The 24,179-nt window shown below is 38.6% G+C and overlaps 1 protein-coding gene across 1 annotated transcript in view; it reads right to left on the reverse strand.

The window, feature by feature from the left end:
- Positions 1-24,179, reverse strand: part of TRPM6 (transient receptor potential cation channel subfamily M member 6) — a 167,083-nt gene that overhangs the window by 9,744 nt on the left and 133,160 nt on the right. Inside the window, exons 32-37 of the mRNA XM_036748486.1 lie at positions 23,845-23,870; positions 21,246-21,296; positions 14,497-14,562; positions 9,372-9,658; positions 8,740-8,822; positions 7,436-7,641 (exon numbers count right to left, since the gene is read on the reverse strand). Of these exons, the coding sequence (XP_036604381.1) occupies positions 7,436-7,641; positions 8,740-8,822; positions 9,372-9,658; positions 14,497-14,562; positions 21,246-21,296; positions 23,845-23,870 (719 nt within the window). The remainder of the gene's footprint in view (positions 1-7,435; positions 7,642-8,739; positions 8,823-9,371; positions 9,659-14,496; positions 14,563-21,245; positions 21,297-23,844; positions 23,871-24,179) is intronic.

Genomic DNA, 24,179 nt, shown 5'->3' on the forward strand with positions numbered 1-24,179 from the left:
GAAAATGAAAGGGTCACTAGATAGCATCAAAGTTCTTATCTGACTCTAGATCCATGAAGCCTAACCCTCTCCCCTCATACTACAGCCTAACACACACACACACACACACACACACACACACACACACACACTCTCTTCACCACCACAGGGAACTCATTTTTTACTTAATGAATAAGTAACACGTAGATCACATACTGGGACAGCTAGGTGGCACAGTAGATAGAGTGCTGGGTCTGAAGTCAGACTCATCTTCCTGAGTTCAAATCTGGCCTCAGACACTCACTAGCTGTGTGACCCTGGGCAAGTCACTTAAGCCTATTTGCCTCAGTTTCCTCATCGGTAAAATGAACTGGAGAAGGAAATGGCAAACCACTCCAATATCTTTGCCAAAAAAAAAAAAAAAACAAAAAAACACCAAATGGAGTCACAAAGAGTCACATGCATGACTGAAAAACAACAAACAACAACAAAGCTTTCACAACCCAGGGGAAGAAATCATATATGTGTCCTAGCTGTAGAGATGATACAGGTAAAGATTCATAATTAATCAGAGTAGGGGAAAACAATCATCCTGCTATTGTAATGAACAATTAGACAATTAGAATAATTGTTTACACATGTCAAATGAGAGCGGGACATTTCTATGAAGTGCTAATGTTCACAGGATCATACCCTGTAGCGTAATTATGCAATCTCTGACTCAAGTCTTAGAGCTCCAGTAATATCTTACATATGGTAGGTGCTTTTCCTTTCCCAAAAGTGACCAACTTTACTGGAAGAGCAAGTGAAAAATAACAAGGAATTTTTTTTTCACATAAATCTAGGTTTGTCTACTTCACAGAGAAACCAGTCTGTTGTCTGCTTTTAAAAAAAAATTATCTTTGCTATATTTTGTATTTAAAAGTATGCTAAGGTATTTAAAAGAAAACAAAAGAAATACCTTTGGGTGAATCTGTATTTAAAGGAACTGGCTACTTTAGATAGTTAAATGGCTAAGCCCAGCTGCTGTTTCACTTTGCACAGTGATTTGGAAAGGTGGGAATGGGGATCAGGAAGAGGAGCCTTAAAGTATGGTAGAGCTAAATATTCAGGGAAGGCAGGGAAGCCTGGGTTTCTCTCTAGAGCTCAATCCTCGTTGATAGGGCAAAAAAGACCCAAATAAGTTGACTGACTTGCCTAAGGTCCACATAGGAAATGGAGCGGGCCAGACAGCCTTGATGCTCTTGCCCTTCTAAATTTATTTCTGAGAGTAAAAAGAGAAAAGTTTAAGAGAAGCTCTGGACTTCTGAGGTATAAATAACAAACTACTCTGATAGATGGGGTGCAAGTACTATGTTTATTGATATTTGAGGTTGCCACATATAACTTGCTCAAATTTCCACCATAGGAAGCCAATCCAATCCAGTGAGAATTTATTAAGCACTTACTATGTGCTGCCTATGTTACTATCCTAGGTGCTGAATGCCTCCAGCTTCTGGTACATTTGGCCTCCCAGAAATGCGAGGCCCAATACTTCAGTGTGACTTGTAAGTCAGTTGTCAGTCTAAATGGGAAGTATGTCAGTATTTATAACAGCAACTGAGTGAGGTAATGTTTAGGAAATTAAAAAAAATATTAAAAGCAGGTTATTGCTTATTTAAAATCTCACTCCTCATCCTTTTATCTGTATTCTGTCACAGTTATATGGCTCATTAAAAAGAGATTATTTTCTTATAGCCTACAAAATTATATACTTTTTACTTTGGCTCATGAGATGACATATGCAAAGTGCTTTGCAAACCTTACACTACTCTATAAATGCTCACTTTTATTAATAACAATAATCATTATTATCATTATCATTATTATTTGGAAAGCTCCAAATTGAAAGACTACAACTTGGTGAAAAAAATGCCACCTAGTGGCAATTCCTTCCAATTGTAACCCAGCACTGCAAAGGGTCACTCCAGCTTCTCAGAGGTTGATATTAATCAGGTTAAATTTATCTCAAGTGACAGTGACCCACTGGGTTCAAATCCCACCTTAGTCAGAAACTTACTAGCCTTGTAATCTTGGGCAACCTGACCTCTCCAGATCTTGGTTTCTTTCTGTTCCTCTGAACTAAGTCTGGCAGTGGGTAAATCGTTTCAATTAGAGAAGAAAAGAACATGAAATATTCTCTAGTTTGTTTTAAAAATGTGGAAACTGTGGGCCAGAGAGGTGAAGTTACTAGCCTAAGGTCACATAGGCACTAGGTGTTAGAGTCATAATTAAAACCCAGGTCTCCAAACTCCAAATTTAGTAGATTTACCCACAATACTATACTTAACGATATTTATGCAAATATAAAGAAATGACATCCTAAATATAGGAGAAAGTAGATTAACGACCTGGGAATACATTCTAGCCAACAAATTCTAAAATGGCTTATGGTTGAGTAACCATCATTAGGCTAGTGTCAGCTGGACGGCTGTTGTGCTCCAACACAGCAAAAAACAAAAGGGTCACCAAATAGGTGAACTTTATTTCAGCATACTGAATTCTGCCTCTATCATTTAGATCATAGATCTAAAGCAAGAATGCCCCTTACGGGTCATCTAGTCCAATCCATTTCTCCCTCTCCTGTTACATATGAGGAAACTGAGGCCAGAGTGGTTCAGTAGAAAGTAGGATACCTTAGCTAAAGCAGTGTGGAACCTTAGGGGCATCCTCTTCCAACTCCTTCATTTACTGATGAGAAACCCAAGGTCCAGGGAAGCTAAGGTCACAAAGGACATGTGACAGAGCCAGGCTCTCCTTTCAAGTGTGCAACTCTTACCCACACAACTCCATAGATAAACATTTGCATGGGATGGAGAAAATGGGTTACTACTGAAAACTACTCATAACTCTAAAAGTAAAATATGATTCTCGCTGATAGAATGCGACCTCCTTGAAGGCAAGGACCATAACATTATTTCTTTTTCCTTGTACCTACAGCACAGGCATAGGACCTGTCACATAGCAAGATAAGAGGAAATGCTTGTTAACTAACTGACAGACCATGTGGTATAATGAATAAAGCGCTGAGCTTGGAAGTAGGAAGATCTGAGTTCAAATGTCCCCTCACATACTAACTAGTCATATGACTGTAGGCAAATCGCTTTACTGTTCTGGGGCTCAGTTTCTTCATATGTAAAACTGATGACTTCCAAGGTTCCTTCCAGATCTAAATCTATGATCCCATAGGAGAGTGAACAACATGAAGTACATTCCCAAGGGAAACTGAGTCATGAATTCCAATCCTGATTATCACAGATAGTCTTTGGATAAATCTGCCTGGGTTAAAAGGAAAAAAGGAAAAAATCCCACTGACCTATTCTGAAGAGTACTGTGTGAAAGAACAAATTAATAACCACAAAGTACTTTGAAAATAAAATGAGCTATATAAATGCTAAGTACTAGTGTTATTTGAAATGCAATTGTTTTAATTCCCATTTCGGAGCATGCTAAGCTTCTGATGTTGGATCACAAGTGTAATCGGAATGATTCAGGCCCTCATTTATTTGATTTTTAAATGCAAAAAGGCTGGAAACTGCAGGATATTTCAATCAGGATGGAGTCAAGGCAACAGATCATTAACTTTGGTAAGCTAGTCCTTGTGGATTCCAGCTTCCCACAGTTGGGCATGATTGTATGATATCTGACTGGCACTGCTGCTTATACGAGAAGTCAGAAGATGAAGCTCTTAGAACTTCCTTCTCCTTTCCCACTCATCCCATCCTTCCCACTCCCTCGGCAAAGCAGCAGGCATCCCTTATTCCATCGATGTACCCCCCACCAAGACAGCTAGGAAAACCTAGTGCCTTGCCAGTGGATGTAATCTCCCTGCAGCACAGGCACAATTTGAGACTTCAAGCTCTGGCAAGTCTTCTTTCAGGGCTACTCTCCAGCAACATAACAACTTATTGTGAGTAAGCACACAGTAGGTCCTTAATAAATGCTTGTTGATTTTTCTTCATCAGCACCTTAGAGCTTGTTTTCCATACAAGCAGAACAAACACTGCACCAAGACTCTCTTAAGCACTTTTACAGATTTGAAGATAAGTAAAATTTCTTCAATTTCCCCTCCCTATCTAGTTTGGAAGATATACACATCATGTGACATGTTCATGCCTTACCAGCAAGCCAAAAATCTTAGATGTGTATCTCTGTTTCTTCATGTTCAATTCTGATGCTTAAGTTTAACTACTACATTGAAAGTCAATGTTTTGACAATCGACATAATCATCTAGTAAAAGAAAAACCTTTTTAAAGTTAGTTTTCTTTTTTTCCTAATACTATAATCACAGCATTTGTTGTCTTTACTGGTGCTCTGGATTACTAAGAGACATGGAATCCCCAAACAGAAACAGTATTAAACAAAGACCTATTCAAGTGGAATACAAAACCCACTGAAGAGTCATCATTAATTCCTTAAAGTTTTGTTCTGTTTTGCTTCTTGGTGGTTGTTTGTTTTATTTTCTTTCTTCCTTTTTTTTTTTTGTTTGTTTGTTCTGGCCAGTTCCACCCCAAACACAAAGTACAAGCACTCAAATACAGATGAAAATCATTAACCTCCAAACTTGAGCTACACAACAGATGCCTTGGGCATTAGTTTGGGGGATTTTAACAGATCAAATATTCCTTTAAAATTTGAATTGGCTTGACTGTTTTAACTTCATTTATATTACCTATTGGGTTCTTATAGCGTTTTTGAGGCTAGAAGGTGTATTTCATTCCCATCAACGGAAGCACTTTCAATAAATATAATTACACATGTTATGGATAAAAGGGCTATGTATCTCTGGACAGAATAACACAGGGGCTGGTCAGAGTAGGAAGATTTTCTAAGTCTTCTCAAACACTGTCAATAATGAATTGTTGTCAGAATTGCTGTCTAATGCCAGCCCTCCCTGATGCCCCTAAGTAGTCACTATTAAAACCAAGATGACAAAAGTCTGGAGAGAGTCACAAGTGAGCAAACAGCTCCAGAGGTGACTGTAACATGACTGGGATGCTGCAGCAGAGCCTCCCATGGTCCTCCCATGAAGACATGGAAAATCTGAAGACATTGTACTGCTTTAAAATTAAAAGCAAATTTTCCATGAAGCAGCATGGTATAGTAGAAATAATCCTGGATCTAAGGTCAGAGGACTGGATTCAAGTCTCAGTCCAGCTACTTACTACCTATGTGACTCTGGAGCAAATGAAGGGGTTAAACTACATAACCTCTAGTCAATCCTTCAACAGGTATTTATTGCCCACTTATTACCAATGTAACTGTACAAGTCCTTTTGTTACTCTGTCTCTGTCTCTCCATCTCTCTCTTTGTCTCTCATCTGTAAAATGAGGAGATTGTACTAGATGACCTCTAATCAATCAATAAATATTTAAGTATCTACGTGACCTTGGGTGAGTCATTTCCCCCCCTCTCTCTTTCTGGATGGGTCTCAATTTCCTCAAAGAGATTGGTCTAGAACAGGGCTTCGCCATTCCTTTTCGGTTTCAACAGCATTAGTTGGCATTGGCCTATCCTGAGGTCATGCACAGTGCAAAGGGTGCATGTTGTGTGTTCAGAACCAAGGCTGCAGTGAAGTTGCTTGATGCATCACGGGCAGGCACTGCCAGAAACACCTCGAATTCATTACACATGTGATTTTTAGTTAATTTTGGGGCATTACTCATTCAGAAACCTTTTACTGTTGCCAAATTTTTTGCAAACCCCAGATGGGGTCAAAACACACAGTTTAAGAAGTACTGGTCTGGAATACCTCCAATCAGTCAAGCAATTAGCAGGTATTTTTTTAAGTGCAAGGCACTATCCTATATGTTGGTGATTCAAATACAAAGAATGAAGCAATCCCTATTCACAAGATGCTTACATTCTAAACATCCTTTCTAGCTCTAGAACCACGCCTGGATGATCCTGTGACATTAACATGCATGAGCACTTTGTTTTAATCTGATTTTTCTCTTTCATAAGAAAGTTAACTTCATAAAAAGTTAAGAAAATCAAAAAGTAAACAAAAGTTAAAACAATGAACTGCAAAGTTGGCAATCTCAAAATTCTGAAAATATCTCCCCTAAATTTCTACTGTACTTTCTTCCAATTATGAAAATGACAGTGATAAGGCCATGAAGTTGGAAAGCTCAAGATGAAAATCATGCTTCATGCAGCACAAAATTGTAAATGTCATGAAATGCAAATAAGTTAAGCATCAGTAAAAACAGTGTTGGATCTGAGGTTGGGGGACTTGGGATTCATATCTTGGCTGTGCCACATACGACCTGTGAGACTTTAGCCTCTCCAAGCCTCATTTTCCTCTTTGTAAAATAAGGACTTTGGACTAGATGACCTCTAATTTCCCTTTCAGCTCTAAAACTATGATATGACACAGTGACGGAGCCTGTATAATGGGAAGGCATAGAATCTGAAATGGAGGCGATAGTCTTGCTGTGCAGAATATTGTGTTCAATTCTGGAGGCCATGTACTAGGAAAAGACGAACAGTGACATCCTGAAGCATAGTCCCAGGAGGGCTACCAGGATGGTGAAGAACTTTGAAACCCATGCTACAGTTGTTGAAGAAAAGAAGGATAATTGTCCTAGAGAAGAAGAAGGTTAAGGCAGGCATAATTATCGCCTCTAAATAGCTGGAGAGCTTTCAGACATGACTTCTTCTTGACCCCAGAGGACAGAAGTACCAGCCATGAGGGAAAGATGCAAACAGGTAATTTTTAGCTCTACATAAGGAAAAAGCTTGCTGACAATTAGAGCTGTTAAAAAGTGCAATGGACTACCTTGGTGGTAAGTTGCCAAACACTGGCAGGGGAGTGGGGGAGAGGGGGTCTTTGAGCAAATAAGCTGGATGACTTTGTCAGGCATGTTTTAAATGGAATTCTTCTTCAAGTATGGTTTGGACAAGTTCATCTATAAGGTGCTTTCGCAACCCCTGAGATTCTAAGGCTGCAATAAAAAAAATTTTAAGTACTCAATATCACTTTTCTTTGGATCAGTAAAGAAATTTCTAAAACATGCATGTAACCTTTCACACACACCCAAACACATACATATATAAATGCATATATGCATATACACATACAGATACAAATATATCTGGTTGTTGGATGAAATAATTGAACAGAGATAGAGAAGGAGAGACAGAGACAAAGACAGAGAAAGAAGCATAGTTTAAGCGATAATATTTGTTTTGAAATGGATTTTCTAAAAGCACATGATGTCAGAGGGTGTTACCATTAAAAACCCATAACAATGGCAATGATCACAAAAAATGCCTAGACTATTGTGGGTGGAGGGTGGGGGGAGAGAGACATCAATTGCTCATGACATCTGCAAGAAGATAAAGACCAGAGCTTCGCTTTCCAGAAACAGTCTTACAGGTCTCAGATACACCATAGTCCACACTGCCAATCACCTTGTAAATCCAGAACAAGTAGTTCTCCTCGGGTATATTCATAGGTCCAGTGGGAAAAAGACAACATCAGCTCCTCCAAGATGTTGCTGGGAGAGACTTCATCCCCATTGTTGTTGTTGTACTTGTGAAACTCACCAGTCATGTACTTCTCTATGGTTAACCACTGGTTGGCTGAATGGCAATATATTAAAAAGACCTCCAGGAACCTGTGGGGGATGGGAAGGATGCTGACCATCATGGGGCAACAGAAGGCAAAAAAATTGGATTCTCTCTCCTGCCCCACCCACCCATGGTGTAACACAGGCAAGACTGTTCAGAGGGTAGAACATAATCCAAATAAGATAGCTGTTGAATCCAGAAGGGCTAAGAATGAGAGTGAGGGTATGTTCTGAAGTACATCCCCTTTTCACTTTGAAGAACCCTCCTGTACTCAATAAGTACTGTGCCCAACATTACTTGTCGTGCTCTGAAAGTTCCTTGTAAAAGTAGTAATAAAACTTTACAGTTAAGTCTTCAGTACCAAATTACGATCAGTCTTATTAGATGAATACAGATGTGTAAGAACACTCAAATAAAATACTAAAAGTGTTGTGAATTCTTACAATGCTCCCTCCTTTTATGCAGTAATGGGAAAGTTGTCCTTAAAGCCAGATGACTTTTCTTTCATGGTTTTATCTGCATAATATTGTTACTCGTGAGCTAGATATCCAATACCAGCCAGGACCCCTTTCCTAAACAACCTCTCTTCTTCACCTAGTGTGAGATAAGCAACCTCTGTAAAAAGTATAATAAATTAAGGCAAGTTACCACTACAACCTCCAGCTCAGAAACAGACCCACAATCCCCTACTTTCACTATATCAGTGGTGGAGGATTCTGGGGCAGCATCTGCATGGCAATACCAGACTACACTAACAACATCTATTTACTATTGCATGTCATATGGCTAGAGCTGAAAGTAACCTCTGAAGTCATCTACTATAATATCTTCATTTTTTGGATGAAGGAACTGAGGCCCAGGATGGCTGACCATGTCCAAGAGGGAGAAGAATCAGAGTCAAGATTTGAACTGTAACTCTAGATAGGGTCCTTTCCCTTATACTATGCCACCTTATAGTGGAGAGAAACACATATTGCAGCTAAACTAGGAACAAAATTGAAAGCGTGGGCTAGTGGGACATTTACTCAGAAACCGAAGTATTTCTGTTGAGAAATACTATTAAGGTTATATAAAACAGGCACAAGGAAGAGCAGATCCTGTTTGGTCTGACAGATTTAACTGCAGAGATAAAAAGGTTTTCTTACCTTGGTGTATAAGGAATAGTATGTGGTTTCATTTGGTTGAAGGTATAGATAAGCTTCTGAGCAGCTCTTTGTTGTTGGATCTCCTAAAAAAAAAAACCAGGATAAATTTATCAAGATTGGTTTAGTTGGAATGCTAAAAAAAAAAAAAAAAAAAAAAAAAAAAAAAAAAAAAAAGGAATATCTTCTGCTTGAATATATTAATTAGAACATTAAGTTGATATTTGTTAAAAGCAATTATAACATATAGTTCAGAGGGCTTCCCTTAAATGTTTACTTTAGACCATCCATGAGGTTTTGTTTTGTTTTATTTTAACTTCAAAACAAAGAAATTCAAAAAGGCCACGCTTTTAATTGGAAATGATAGCACTAGGTGGGGAAAGGTCCACCATTTTAGCCTCAACCTATCCAATATGTGATCATATATTTAGACTTGGAAAGGACCTTGAAGACCATCTAGTCCAACCTTGTCATTTTATAGATTTTATAGAAACTGAGGCAAAGGGAGATTGAGTAATTTGCCCAAGGTCACATAGGTAGTAAGTGGCAGTGGCAGGGTTTGAACTCAAGTCGACAGATTCCAAAGCCAGGGCTCCTTCCGCTATACCATACCTCCTCTCAGAAGCCAGACTCACCCTGAGGCAGAGATGCAGTACAGTGTTCTCTTCAAATATCTTGTGCCAAGTCTGTACCACTTCAGGAAGAAAGGACTTGACAATGAAGACCTGCCCTGGCTTGATCACATCATCTTCAGACCACGTACTGACTACTTTCATGGCTTTCCGGAGCCCTCCATCCATCTCCTCCCGGGACAAGACCTGGATCAGTGCAGTTCTTCCACGCTGGGACCAGGAGGACATGCTTTTATCGAGATTCAAAGGAGAACTCTCCTCTAGCTTATAGATGGTCACTTCTTCTCCAGCTAGAGAGATGGGTGGCAGGGAAGGGGAAGGGGGAAGTGTGGAGGGAAACATCAAGGAATTTGTCCAGCATTACTAGATTTTATAAGGACACTCTATCAACCCAATGATACCAAAAGATTACTGAATATCCAATCTATCCCAAAATAATTCTAATTTAACAAACTTAACACAATCCGTAGCAAAGGTCCTAGGTCTTGCCGTTTCTCATTCAAAAGAGTTCAATAAAAACAAAGAAACAAACATAAAAAATGGACAAAGCACCAGGGCATAAAGGATAGGACTGTTTTCCAAAGTCATATGTCTTATCTATAGTATGGCAAAGCAAAAAGTAAAAAAATTAAAGTAGCTAAGATAGATTCATCTCTTTCAAAATAAAAAAAAGGAAATTTTTCTAAGAAAACCTATGGTCATTTGATTAAAATGCAATACTTATAAGGCCAAAGTTAAGGGTTCAGGACTTTACAGAGACCAAATATAATTCCAGAGGATTACTGATGTAGTATATCAGCCACCTCCTGCCAGAGAGGGGATAGACTCAATATACAGAATGAGATGTACATTTTTGGATATGACTAATATGGGAGCCAGTATTATTTGACTATACATATTTGTTACAAGGGTTTTGTTTCTTTTTTTCTTTCTTAAGGGGGTGGTAGGAGATGAGAGGGAGAGAAAATGAATGCTTGTTAATTGAAATAAATTTAAAAAAAAAATCTTTACAGACAATAACTTCCACAGGCAACGACCACAATCCTAACTGCAGCCAGCCAGTTGTCTCTACAGAAGATACAAAGATCATTAGGGACCTGGGCTCAGAATAATATATAACTCCGACTGGAGAAACAATTCAAGTGCTTGTCCTATCGACACTGATTCAGCAGTATGGCACAACAGATATATTCATATTACACACTTAGAAAGAATCAAAACATCAAGAAACAGTGTACCTGACACCATTTTTGTTACCCTTTCATCAAAGGAAAATTGCATGTGACAAAAGGACACAGTGATATTTTTGCACAAAAATAAGTCAGAAGTAAAGTGTAATATGACAAAGAAAAAAAGAAAAAGAAAGAAAACACTGTTGGAAGTTAAGCATTCCTGAATGATTTATAATGAGAGTGTGTCTTTAGAATATATTGCTAAAGGTGCTAAAAACATTTTTATTCTCATCTTTAGCTGTGAAATCAGAATCTTAAACTTTCTCTGCTTAACTGGTAAAAGAGAGTTTCAATTATCCTAATTCCAGATTGCAATGCAAATTGAGTTATTTAACTGAATATGGAGAAAATCTAATTGGTTTGGGATAGCTCATTGTTAGAGCCTAGTGTCTCCTAAAAGAAATAACAAATGGTACAAGATTCTACGTATTCTATATAAAGTTTATGATACTTTATGGTTTACGAAGTGCTTCACAAATATTATCTCGTATTCTCATAACAACTTTGGGAGGAAAGTGCTATTATTATCCCCAGAAAACTAAAGCAGATAGAGGTTAAGTGACTTGCCCAGGGTCACACAGCTAGGGCCTAAAGCAGAATTACAACTCAGGTCTTTCTGACTCCAAGCACCAAGAGCTCCATACCCTGTGCCACCTAGCTGCTTCTTAACATGTGAATGGCCCATCTTTCTAATCACACTAGAAAAGCTTCTGTCTCTTCATTTTCCAGTCCGGACTCCAATGATTCCTCTTTAAAATCAATATGATGAGCCAGTAAGGTGTGGCATATTTGCCTAGGTGGCACTGGTGTTTAACTGAAAAAGTTAAAACTATTTTGGCATGTGCTTGTTTTTCTCTTAAAGCAGTGATGCTCACTTAATAAGAGGAGAGGGACTGGGTCTGTGATTTCATTGGTATAGGGAGCTCCCAGATGAGAAACAGCCAACACATGTCATCACCTTCTCTGAAATTTATGGTCTTAGAGAGCTGCCTAAGAACATTTATAGGTTAAATGACTTGCCCAGGGTAACATAATACATATCAGAGAAAAAAAATTATTGTAACCCAGGTCTTCCTGGCTCTAAGGTTAGCTCTCTATCCACTACGCTTCTTTCACTTAATAGACTGTGAAGTAAGTGAAGTAAGCAGAACCAGGACAATGATTTCTGTAATAACAATATCGTAAAGACAAGCAACTCTGAAAGACCTAAGAATTCTAATCAGTGTAATGACCAACCACAATTTTGGAGGACCAAGGATGATGCATGTTCCCCCAGACCATCACCACCCCCCAAGAGAAAAGTGATAGACTCAGAGTGCAGATTGAGACATAATTTTTGGACATAGCCAATGCAGGAATTTGTTCTGTTTGACCGTGCATATCTGTAATAGAGATTTTGGTTTTTCACTCTTTTCAATGGGAAGGGGAGGAGGTATCAAAAAGGTTTTTATGAATTGAAGAAATAAATTAAATTTAAAAAAAAAAGAATCTGATAGATACAGTGTAGATACTCAGAACTCAAGTGTAACACTTTCCACCTAAAAATTCAACCTTAAAAATATCAGTCCTTCTTTAAATTTTCAGTCCTGATTGTTAGAGGCTCATCAACTGGGGAATGACTAATTAAATGGAAGTATTGTAATGTAATGAAATATTATGGTGCTGTAAAACAGAAATGTCAAACACATAGCCCATGGCCCACAACACTGCCAAGTATAACCCTGAACTAGATTAAAATGCAACTGGGAAATATTTCAATAAATAAAATAAAATAAAACACAGATAATGTTAATATGTGCTTTTCTAAGTCAATAGGCAGCCCTCAGGGATCCTTATGTATGACCCCATTTCTATTTGAATTTGCTACCACTGTTATAAGAAATGATAAAGAATATTGAGAACAATATGGAAAGACTTATTGATGTGAATTGAAGCAAGCAGAGTCCAAAAACCAATAAATGTAATGACAGTAACAATGCAAATGGAAAGAACAACCACAAAACTCAGTACTGAATGTTAGGAAATTAAAACGACCAAACTTTGCCCCAAAAAAGAGATAGGTAAAGACATGTCCACTTGCTCCTTTGCAAAGCTGGGGGTCCCCAAGTCTAAAACACTATATATAACATCTGATTTTTTTTTGATGCGTTAATTAGTTTTACTAAACTTTTTTCTTTTCTTTTTTTGCTCTTTTTTATTTTTTGTTTCAAACGATGGCTGTCCGGGAGGCAAGGGAGAGAAGAAAGGATAAAGGGGGAAATTAAAGTAATTTTTAAAAGCATCAATTAAAACCTATTTTTCAATAAAATAAATAAGCAGAAAAAAATGCTAGAGGCTTATATGAAGGTTGGCCCAAACAAATTCTATAAGATCTCTTAATAAGAGCTGACACTCAAATCATGCTGAGCCCTGGGTTAGAAGTATGGGAAAGAGAAGGGAAGAAATTGAAAAATGGGGTGGGGATAAATGTATAGCAGGCATGAGTGTTTATACAGATTCAGTCTCCATTCTTTGAAATGCTGCTATCAATTCACACTATTAGTGTGAACTGGAACATATGTCTCCATGTTTTATGACTTGGTTTGTACTGTTAAGAAGACCATTTAACAAAGTTATCCTGGATCATAAGCAAAAAGCTGGCTACCAGGTGCTGAATATTCTCAACCACAGCATTTCAGAAAGACTCCTTGAGGTTGAAATGGGTTGAGATTTTCATCAACTGAGGAAATACACATACTGAAAAAATCAAGGTCTGTTAAAGTATTCAAATATAAATATGCCATGTTCAATCAATGTTTAATGATAAATAATCAAAGTGCTTAGAAGGATACAGGTGTCTGAAGATAAGAGGCCTAGAGAAGTTAAGACTTTTTAGCAAACACTATTTTAGGGCCAAAAGGGGAGCAAGTGTATACTAGCTATTAAAGGATAGTAGTGAAGGGTTTAGCTCCATGCAAACAGTGTAGATTTTAAGAACAGGATCAATGAAGTCTGAGGACAGTGGGTGCAAATAGTCTGCAACATATTTCTAATGGTGTCTTATGCAAAATCAATGGAGTAAAAAACATCTTCAAGGATATGCATGGCAATAAAAAGAGGAGGACTGCTTGTGTGAGGCATAATGGAGAGCCTGAGCGTTACAGCTTGAAATAGTCAAAGAACCAGATGAAGGCCTCCCATTAGTATGGTTGGCTCTTAATGGAGAATATGGACAAGAATTACACAAAAGAATAAGTCATGGATGAGTTGATCTGCATGACTGAAGGGAGTGCCCAAATTTATAAAATCTTGAATCCAGAGGAATATTCAAGTAGCAACCCTTCCTACCTTGTTAATCTCTTCATGCTTTCTACTAGCAAAGCTTCAGTAGCCTTGGCTAATGAGGGTTTGTTTTCTTCTTGTATACCAGCCTTAAAAACCAACATTTCCTTTCTGAGCTAAGAGCAATTAGTGTGCATGGAAGAAAACAAACAAATAAAAAACAATACACCCAGCATTTCTCTCACAGTTCTGATGGCTTTCACCATGTTGACATTGATCGCCTTTCTCTGTGTTTATTAAGCATGGTTGGTTTGTTCTTTTCTTTCTGACTTACTTCCAGCCTTGAATCATGGAGTGCCAGGTGCAGAATTGCTGCATCTCATCCCAACCGCTGCTTACTCACTACAAGCCTAAGCCACAGGCTCTTAGAGCTAGACCAGAGATGTCTAGTCTGACAAGTTAACAAGAGTTTCTGTTTATTTGTTTGGTTTTTGGGTTTTGCTATCAAGCTATTCATCTGATTAAGTGGCAACCCAATTCACAATGAAATGAGTCCAAAATGGCTTCTTGCTAGGTTTCGTCCATTACTACACTGAATTCACACATCACAAAATAATGATAGATTCTCAACTTACCGAAGAGTTGTATCGGGGTAAATGGTATGGTTTGAGAAAGCCTCATTAAATTGTTCCTTTCAACAGCTGCCAAAAAAGAAAAGAAAGAAAGAAAGAAAATTTTACTCTATTTAGTATGCATCATCAGGTCAGTTTAATAGAAAGCTTTCTCCAAACCAGTATTTATTCAAATAATGTTAATGTTGTATTTTATCTGTCTATCTAAAATCAGTACAATTATTATGAGAACAAATATCTTCATTCAAAAGGATACCACCGAATTAATAACAAATTGTAAGAAATTATATAACAAGATCTAAAGCAGGTATGATGTTTCTACTCTCTACAAACAGTAAATCCAATGCATACATGGCATATTGTTAGCACCTATTTCAGTCAATGGTGTTACTACCCTGGTTTCCCTGTAGCCTTTTTTATTTTTTTAAAGCAAATCCGATGTACTATGTAGACTCTGAGGACATCTGCTGTTAGAGTCTGCACACTTCACCTTCTTTTCCAGAGGGAACTAAACACTGCAGCTTTAATTACAGACAGGCTATCGGCATTTTCATGTTAAGTCCAGAAGACTGTTATAGTCCATCAATGTCAGAACGATATAGTATTCCCCTGCAAAGTTTTTCTAATTTTACAGCCATAGACCAAGTGCTAGATTATTATTGGACTTAAGTAACCAGTGTTAATATTCTAAACTCAGAGCCCCAAAAATAAATGGACGGCACCCTGAGATCCACCAAAATACTGTCAAACGGAATTGGTAGAGCCATGATTCACTAAAGAGCAGGACTCAGTCTACCTCTTAGTCTTATACCATCCAATGGGATTTAGTGAATAAAGAACCAAAAGAGTCTCGTTCTAGGGCAATGAGCCCCTAAAGACAGTATTATACCAAAGTCAACAAGCTGCTTTCCTAGAACAACAAAATCAAAACCAAACACTGTGTTAATTCTAATGACCAAGCTTGGCCCCAAAGAAGAGACATGTGGATGTACCTCGGTCCATTCTTTGCAGAAGTCAGAGACTTTGTGTGTGCAACACTGTGTTTAGCGTGAGATTGGGCTGATATATTGGTTAGTTTTGCTGAACTACTTTTTTCCTCTTTCTTCTTATTATGTTATTTTATATTATTTTATTATTTATCCATAAGATAAGATGGAAAAGAAGGAAATAATGGGAATGAAGGTGATGAAAAAAAAAAGATCAATAAAGGTAAAAAAAGTTTTTAAAAAATGACTTCCTTATCTCTTGTTCCCTAAGTACACTATCACTTGGGAAAGTGAAGTATGGTTATGTGCATTCTGAACTTGAAACAACTGAGGCTAACTAAATTAGAATCGTTATGTAACTAATGAGTGACAGGACCCATCTGGGTTGATCCAGAGGAAGCTCCTGAATAATTAGGGATGTGTTTGACTAGGGGTAGTGCCTTGACCATAGCATCAACTGAATAGAAATGCAAGACTAACCAATAAGGATGCAGATGTCAAAATCCCTGGTATCCACAGGAGCATAACTAACAGAGAAACTATTTAAGGGAGTCAGAGGAAAAGTCAAGCTAAAGTATTTATGCTCAATCTGGGCCTAAGAGTGAAGTCACAGGTCAACCAAGGAAGATAAACAGATTAAGATCAAAGGGTAAAATGACACCAAATTATCGATAAGTTGATGGAGCTGCCCTTTCCCCATCAGTCACAGTCACAGCCAGATCTTCCGGCTCTTCTTGGCTCCAATCTCACACTAAACAGTGTTGCACACACAAAGTCTCTGACTTTTTCAAAGAAGGGACAGAGGTACATCTGCATATCTCTTCTTTGGGGCCAAACTTGGTCATTAGAATTAACACAGTGTTTGGTTTTGATTTTGTTGTTCTAGGAAAGCAGCTTGTCGACTTTGGTATAATACTGTCTTTAGGGGCTCATTGCCCTACAATGAGACTCTTTTGGTTCTCTATTCACTAAATCCCATTGGATGGTATAAGACTAAGAGGCCAGCCCTTCATCCACTATGCCATGCTTCCTCTTTGCCTTGCATATATGTAGTAGGTGATTAAAAAATGCTTATTAAATTTATTTGAATTGAACTCCAGGTCTGGTCAATCAATTTAATTAGCTGGCTGAGATGAAAACCAGGTTTAGCATAATTGTGTGGTTCCTTTTAAGTTTGGAAGATGGGAGGGGTGCAGCTTGTCATGGGTAAGGAATACCTCCCCAACTCTTCCATCTTTGTCCAGTATAAAAGATCTCACAAAATTGTTGGTACTGAGTAGAAGATGCTCCTCAGTCTCCAGTGGGCATGGGCAGCTGGAGGTAATCTGCTTGCAATAGAGAGAGAAATGTCTCCCTTCTATGTGGAGAGTAGTGTCTGAATTGTGTCCAGTTAATAAATACACCACCATCCCCCAGAACTATTGGAAATAGTAGAAAGAGATGATATAAAAAACAAGGAGCTCATAGTGCTTTCTTAGCCAAACCTGCACGTCAGATCTCACTAGCCACTGGTTCTATGCTAGTGGACAGACATCTACACCACCTACTACTAATACTACTGTTGCCCAGATAGTACTTGTTTTTGCTAGGCAAGATTCTAGCCAGGAATTGGGAATCTGCAGCCTTGAGGCCCCATGAAGTCTTCGAGGTCCTCACGTGCAGCCTTTTGACTGAGTCCAAGTTTTACCGAACAAATCCTTTTATTAAGGGGATTTGCTCTGTGAAGTTTGGATTCAGGGCCACATGTGGCCTCGAGGTCACAGGTTTCCCACCTGTGTATCTAGCCTAAGAATTTCCCAGAACCCCATAATTAATGCCTAGGTAGAGTATTTAATGGTTTCAGAACTTTAGTGTCACAGATGGAAACCAGTGGCATAGAGACCACACCATGGCCTCCTGGAAACTTTAGATCCAAGGTGTGGATTTTATGGTAGCTGGGAGATTGAGGCTGTTAGCTAGAAGATTATTACAAAAGCTTCTTCGCTGGCCTCCTTGATTCAAGTTGTTCCCCATTGACTACAGCCATACTGCCTTTTCTTGTGCTGTGCTTTCTTACACTTCACAGATATTGCATTTTTTTTTAAATTGAAGGTTTGTGGCAATCAGGCATCAAGCAAGTCTATCAGTGTCATTTCCCAACAACATGTGCTCTCATCATGTCTCTGTGTCACATTGTGACAATTCTCACAATATTTCAAACTTTTTCATTATTATTATATTTGTTATGGTGACCACAATCTAGTTTTCCAGTAGTGGACATGACTTCCCTTCCCACATTCTTTGATCTAAACGAACTGGCCTTCTCTCTGTTCCTCACATATAACATTCTATCTCCTTGTGCCTCTGTATTGGTGGTCCCTGGACTGTACTCCCTCTTCAACTCTACCTCACAGAATCCCCCTCTTCCTCCAAGACACAGCTTCTACATGAGACCTTTCCTTATCTCCCCAACTCCTAGTGCCCTCCCTTCTCAAATCACCTTGGACTAAACCCCTTTGTATTTATTCTCTTTATATTTATTCTGTATACACATATGTGCGCTTGTTTCCCCCATCAGTATGTACATAAACTCCTTTCAAATAGGTAGTTTCATTCACTGTATTTTTATCTCCACTGCCTAGCCCAGTGCCCGGCACAGAGTAAGCACTTAAATACTTGCTGATTGGTTGAGTCAAATGATGGAGGGAGAGAGTCAAGGCAATGCAAGACAATATTAGGCACCAATATGAAAGAAGAATAGTAGAACCCAGATATTCTAGATACGCTGCTGATTGAGAGTGGAGTAGGGTCTGAGTCATTGCCATCTAAGCCAACGCATGCCCAGAAGTATCAAATAAGTCTAAGCTATGAATGTAAGTAGATTCCTGCATAAGTCTAGACCTTGGACTTGTGGGCTCACAAAGTTAGAATGGAAAAGGCCTATAACAGCCATCTACTCCAATCCATATTCCCCCCACCAAAAAAAATATTCCCACTACAATATAGCCAACCTTTGGTCATCCAGCTTCTTTTTGAAGAAGGAAAACCTATCACCTTGGTAGGTAGCCCATTCCACTCTGTGATAGCTTTGATTATTAAAAAATTTTTCCCTACATTGAACCTAAATTTGCATCTTTGCAACTTCATCCAATACTAATGGTTCCGCCCTGAGAAGATTTATAGTCTAATAAGAGATACTTACTTCTCCTAGATATGGTAGATCTGGTGGGTTTGGTCCATGTTAAATAAATATGACTCAGAAAACCTGCAGGAATGCCTCGAATTGGTCAAACATTGAGTAATCCTCATGCTTTTAGAGGTCAGCCAACATTTAACCCACAAGACCAAAAATGCTACTATGGTCCAGTTTGCCTGCACTTTTATAGGTGGGTCTCTGGAAATAATTCCACTTGAGCCAGGATGTTGAACAAGTCCAATGAATTTCTTCAGAGCCCACCGTTAAGATATAAAGTGGGTGCTCACAGCTGTTTCTGGGGCTAGTCAATTCCCTTCTACAGAATGGAGGACTGCCCCTCCCCCCGAAAGACACCATTCCCTGAAATCTATCCCAGCTGTTGTTGTAGCCCACTGTTCTGGGGCTGTCATCCTGACAGCTGTTGCTATATCCATTGCTAAATATTTCTACTTCAATGTTCCACCAGTTCCTCAAGGTGATCATGTTTAAAACTGAAATCATCAAATCTCTAAATCCTTTTTTCTTCCCTAACTTTTATGTAAAACATCGCTGTTCTGCCAGCTAAACTGAACTAATCTTCATCTTCTATTCTCAAACATCCCTCTCCCATCTTCACACTTTGTTCCCTCTTTTCTCCACCTCTAGAATAAATTCCCCCAACCAATATCCTCCTGTTGAAGTCCCTTTCTTCCCTCAAGGCTGGCTTAGGTGCCACTTCCTCCATGAAGCCTTCTCTGAGTGACCCTTCAGGAGAAAATGACCTTTCCCTCTCTTAAGTATTTAATCTACCCTGCAATGTATTATTGCATTTAATGAGAGCTCCCAGAGACAGCAGGAGTCAGTGGTATAGTGCCAGAGACAGAATCGGAAAGCATGGGTTTGAATCTTGGCGCTGATGCTTACTAACTGCTCAATGGCTGGCAAATCTCTTAGTGTCTCTGATCCTTGGTTTCTTCCAACTACAAACTGGGGGCAATAATATGTTACTGCTTATCTTGTTGAGAGACAGTGCCACATAATAGACAGCTGGTCTCAGAGCCAGGAAGATATGGGTTCAAGTCCCACTTCTGATACATACTATGTGACCCTGGCCACTTCACCCCTCACTTAACTTTTCATTTAATTTCTCAGTGTTCCAGGCAACTCTCTAAAACCATACATTGAAGAAAAGGTACCTACTTACACTATTTGAGGGAGTTTCCTTATCTGGAAGTTCCCAATATCAATGAAATCATGGATCCAGTCCAAGTCACTATCCTACTGTCTACCTCACAGGCTGTCTAAGGACAGCGCTTTGCAAATCTTAAAACACTGTAGAAATGTGATTTACAATTACTAAGAGCAAGATTTGTGGCACAGATACCCTTAGATGCCCAGCATTCAGCACAGTGCTTTGCATTTTAAAGTTTTTATTGAACAGATATTAAGGGAATTAAAGGGGATCGATGTTCATTGAATTGATCTTTCTGCCAGATCATCCATGATTTAGTGATGAAGAGTGGAAAGAAGATACCATGAAAGGTCAGGGGTGGGTACAGGCCCTGCCTAGAGGTGAATCCATTGACCTCTGTGATAAGTTCAGCGAGCTCCTTGGGGAGAGGAGAAATTTACCCCTATAAATATAGAGGCATGGATCAAAGCCACCAGAGATAACAGTAGAAAGATATAAACAACAGAATCAATGGGCAAGAATTACTGATCTTGGCAATGGTGGGCAGTATTATTCACTGATCTCTTGGCTGTCAGGGCCACCCTTTTCAGTTGGCCAATGAAGTGCTAGTCAGGAGCCTCACTCAGCCTCAGGAGCCTCAGCTCCTTTTGCAGACAGCAGCAGACATCCTTGTTTAGCCCATTCTCCAAGCTGTTACTCCATACATCATGGAATACCTACTGGGTGCGTAACAGTACATACAACCCTGGGTTGTAAAAGGCACTCAGCTGCCCATCACACTTCACAAAACTCCCCATGGACTAACAGTATCTACTGGGTGTATAACAGTCGCTTCCTAAGAAACTAAGTAATGTCCTTCTGAATACCCTCAATGATGATGACATCATACACTTAGGTCTAAGGTTGGCTGTCTTTGGTTATGCAATGGATTAAATTTCAAAATCATCTTTTTCATCATTTGGACAAATATATTTGTGTAGGTAGCCAAAACCTGAAGAAAACTGGATAAAAAATTGTCTTATTCTATAGCAAAGAAAAAGCCCTTTTCATTCAAATGAACATAACTAGAAATTGCGAGCAATATTAGTCAAACGGAAATCACCAATGGTTAAGTTTCAGATACAAAACCACAAAATTTTAGCTCACATGACATACACAAGTAGGCATCACAGTAGATATAAAGCTTGACTCAAGAGTCAGGAAGATAAGTTCAAATTCTACCTCAAGCTATCTGTATGGCCCTGAACAAGTCACCTGACCTCTATCAACCTCTGTTTTGTCATCTACAAGATAGAGATAATATAACTGTACCTACCTTATAAAGTCGCTGTAAGGATCCAATGAAATAACACATATAAAGTACACTGCAAACCTTAGAGCACTATAATAAATTTAGTTATTTTACAAAGACTCTTCTCACCTGAATAATGATGGTGCAGATCTTGAGTAGTTTTTAAAGAGTCTGAGATTTCTGAAATTAGAAAAGATTGGCATTTTAATTACTTGGTTACTGATAAATAAATACGTGCTTAGGAATATATTGTTTTCAAAGTTATTATTGAACGGCTTCATTCATCCCAGTATTTGGAAAAGATTGCTAATATCCTTTAAACGCGTTATTGTGCATACTACCCTGACAGCTTCCAATCATCAATGTAATATTTCCAAACATATTTATATGGGGAATTGAAGAAAGACAAGTAATATTAGCCTCAGAGATGTATTTTCTCTGAGCCAATTACAGCTCTGGGTTGTAAAAGGCGCTCGGCTGCCCATCACACTTACAACACTCCCCAAGCCCAATTCTCCCAGCTCCCTACAAAGGAATGATATTCTCATAACTATGTTATTACCAACAAGTTATAGGCAGACAACTTCTCTGACCTAGAATACCAAAGCAAAATACACCCTTAAAGGGGCAAACATTAAGATGGGGACAGAGAGTGGGGTAAAAGAACACAAATGAATTTGTTTGGTTACCTTAAGCACATGGAACAGGGTTATCAGGGTACCTTCTAGTCTAACTGGGCCACTTCTAACTGCTCAAGTCCAAAGGTGGAAGACCATTGGGGCCTTATATAGAGTACGGCAATGTGTAGTGCAAAAGTCCTGATAACCCACTAGCTGTGTGACTGGAGGGAAGATTATTTAACCTTCTGTACCTCAGGCTTCCTCACCTTTAAAATGGTGACAATAGCTCTTGCATATTAACTTTCTTTCAGGGAAAGTGCTTTATAAACCTTAAAGTACGACATGAAGGGGCAGCTAAGTGGCTCAGCAGATAGAGTGCTGAGCCTGGAGTCAGGAAGATCCGAGTTCAAATGTGACCTCAGATACTTACTAGCTGAGCAAGTCACTTCACCCTGTTTGCCTCGCTTTCCTCATCTGTAAAATGAGCTGGAGAGGGAAATGGCAAACCACTTCTGTATCTTTGCCAAGAAAACCCCAAATGGGGTCATGAGCAGTTGGACACAACTGAAACGAATGAACGATAATATGCAACATAAAAGTCAACTATGATAATGACCTTTCTCATCTTTTTTGATGAATCATTATCGTTATGATCATCATTATTACTATTGCTACGACCTCAGAGAGTTAGTGTGAGGAAGGCACTACATAAAAACTATTTTAGCAATAGACTTACTTTGCTGATTCATAAAAGCAAAATGGACTCAGGAAACTTATTTTTAGTAACTCATTTATATAATGTATAACAGGAGTTCTTAATCTGGGAAGAGTGAACTTTTAAAGCAATTTTTAAGACTTATAATTTTATAATTTTTAAAATTTTGATCATTGTATTTCAGTATAACTGTTTTCTTAGTAAACCCGTATGGTACATTTTATGCATTTGAAAACACAATTTTGAAAAGGGAGTCATAGGTTTGATAAAAATACAAGACAGAAAAAAAGACTAAGAAGCAGCCCTATTGTCAAACTTTAAAGATTCCATCACTTTCCTCACTACAAACCTTTGATACAGGTAGTATTTGTATTATTTCATCTTGATTTACAAACAAGGAAACTGAGACTCATAAAAGTGATGCAGACAGGAATATCTCAAGCCAGGAATTGACTCCAGTTTCTTTTGACTCCACCTAGGGCCAAAATTCTTCCTGCTACACCAGACCTATACAACTTGGCAGTATGTAGGGGCCAAAATTAAAATAGGCTAAATTTCTTAGGGCCACAAATAGCCTAGTCACTAGAGACCGACTGACAATGGTTGGCTGCCAGGGGTCACATGACAAACAGGAGAAAGTACAGTGGCAGCCCAGTCACCAAGTTATACACCAGGCACGATAATGATTAGTGGAAGGCAGGTTAAGTAGGGCATGAACAAAGCACTTGTCATATCTTTTACATTCTCTACATTTTTCACAGGCCACCTGAAATCCTTTGGCAGGCCGAAAGTGACCTGAGGGCCATATGTTGTGCAGGCCTGCCCCACACCACAATACCTTTCATACTAACAAACTACCTTTCTACCTAACTACCTTTCATACTAACATAACTAACTTCATACTAACAGTTCACAACCAAAAGACCAATAACCCGATGTGTCTAATTCCAAGAAAATCTTAGGCTCTCAGTTACTCGATAAAAATACCACCTTTTTTCGGGCCTTCCCTGAAAGGGATGTGGCATCATGATTCTTTCACCAGTTACCTCTATTAGGAATGATGGTTGCTTTGGGGAGTTTGGAGAGGGGAGAGTGATAGTGCTATTATGAGACAGTGAGAGGGAAAATCCTAGACAATACGGGCTCCCTGGTTTGCTATCCAGACCATATGTAAAGAATGGCTAGAGGAGGTCACTGAAGAATATTTGTAAAATTGGTTAAATGAGCATTGTGACTGTGTCTACACATAATAAATTTAAGAGAAGAACTGAAGTAGTATCCAGATATCAAGCTCCACCTCAGCACCCCCAAACATAATTTTTCTTCTTTACTACTTGGATGACTACTGGGGATCTTTAAAATAAAAAAAAATTCCAAAAATTTTAAGACTTACTGTCGATTCCTTCCAAACTTCTTGACCTGTTTTAAAATGAAATAATTTAGATAATGCTTTAACATTTTCATTAATCAAAAATATTAATAAATATGTCAAACGGTCACAACAAAATCTATGCATTTGAGATTCAGCTACAACTCATAAAATACTGCGTCTAAATATTTTGAAGGCAAGGTACCACTTGGAAGTGAGCAAGAACTTTAAATACATAAATGATATAACGCCATAAAGTCATTTTTCTGGATCAAAGCCACCACAGATAAACTGTGACCCTAAGGAATACCCCTCACTCCCCCACCCCGCCTCCCCAAAAAAAACCTTAAAAAAAGACT

Source organism: Trichosurus vulpecula, chromosome 1 (assembly GCF_011100635.1).
Source record: "Trichosurus vulpecula isolate mTriVul1 chromosome 1, mTriVul1.pri, whole genome shotgun sequence".
NCBI classification, from domain to species: Eukaryota; Metazoa; Chordata; class Mammalia; order Diprotodontia; family Phalangeridae; genus Trichosurus; species Trichosurus vulpecula.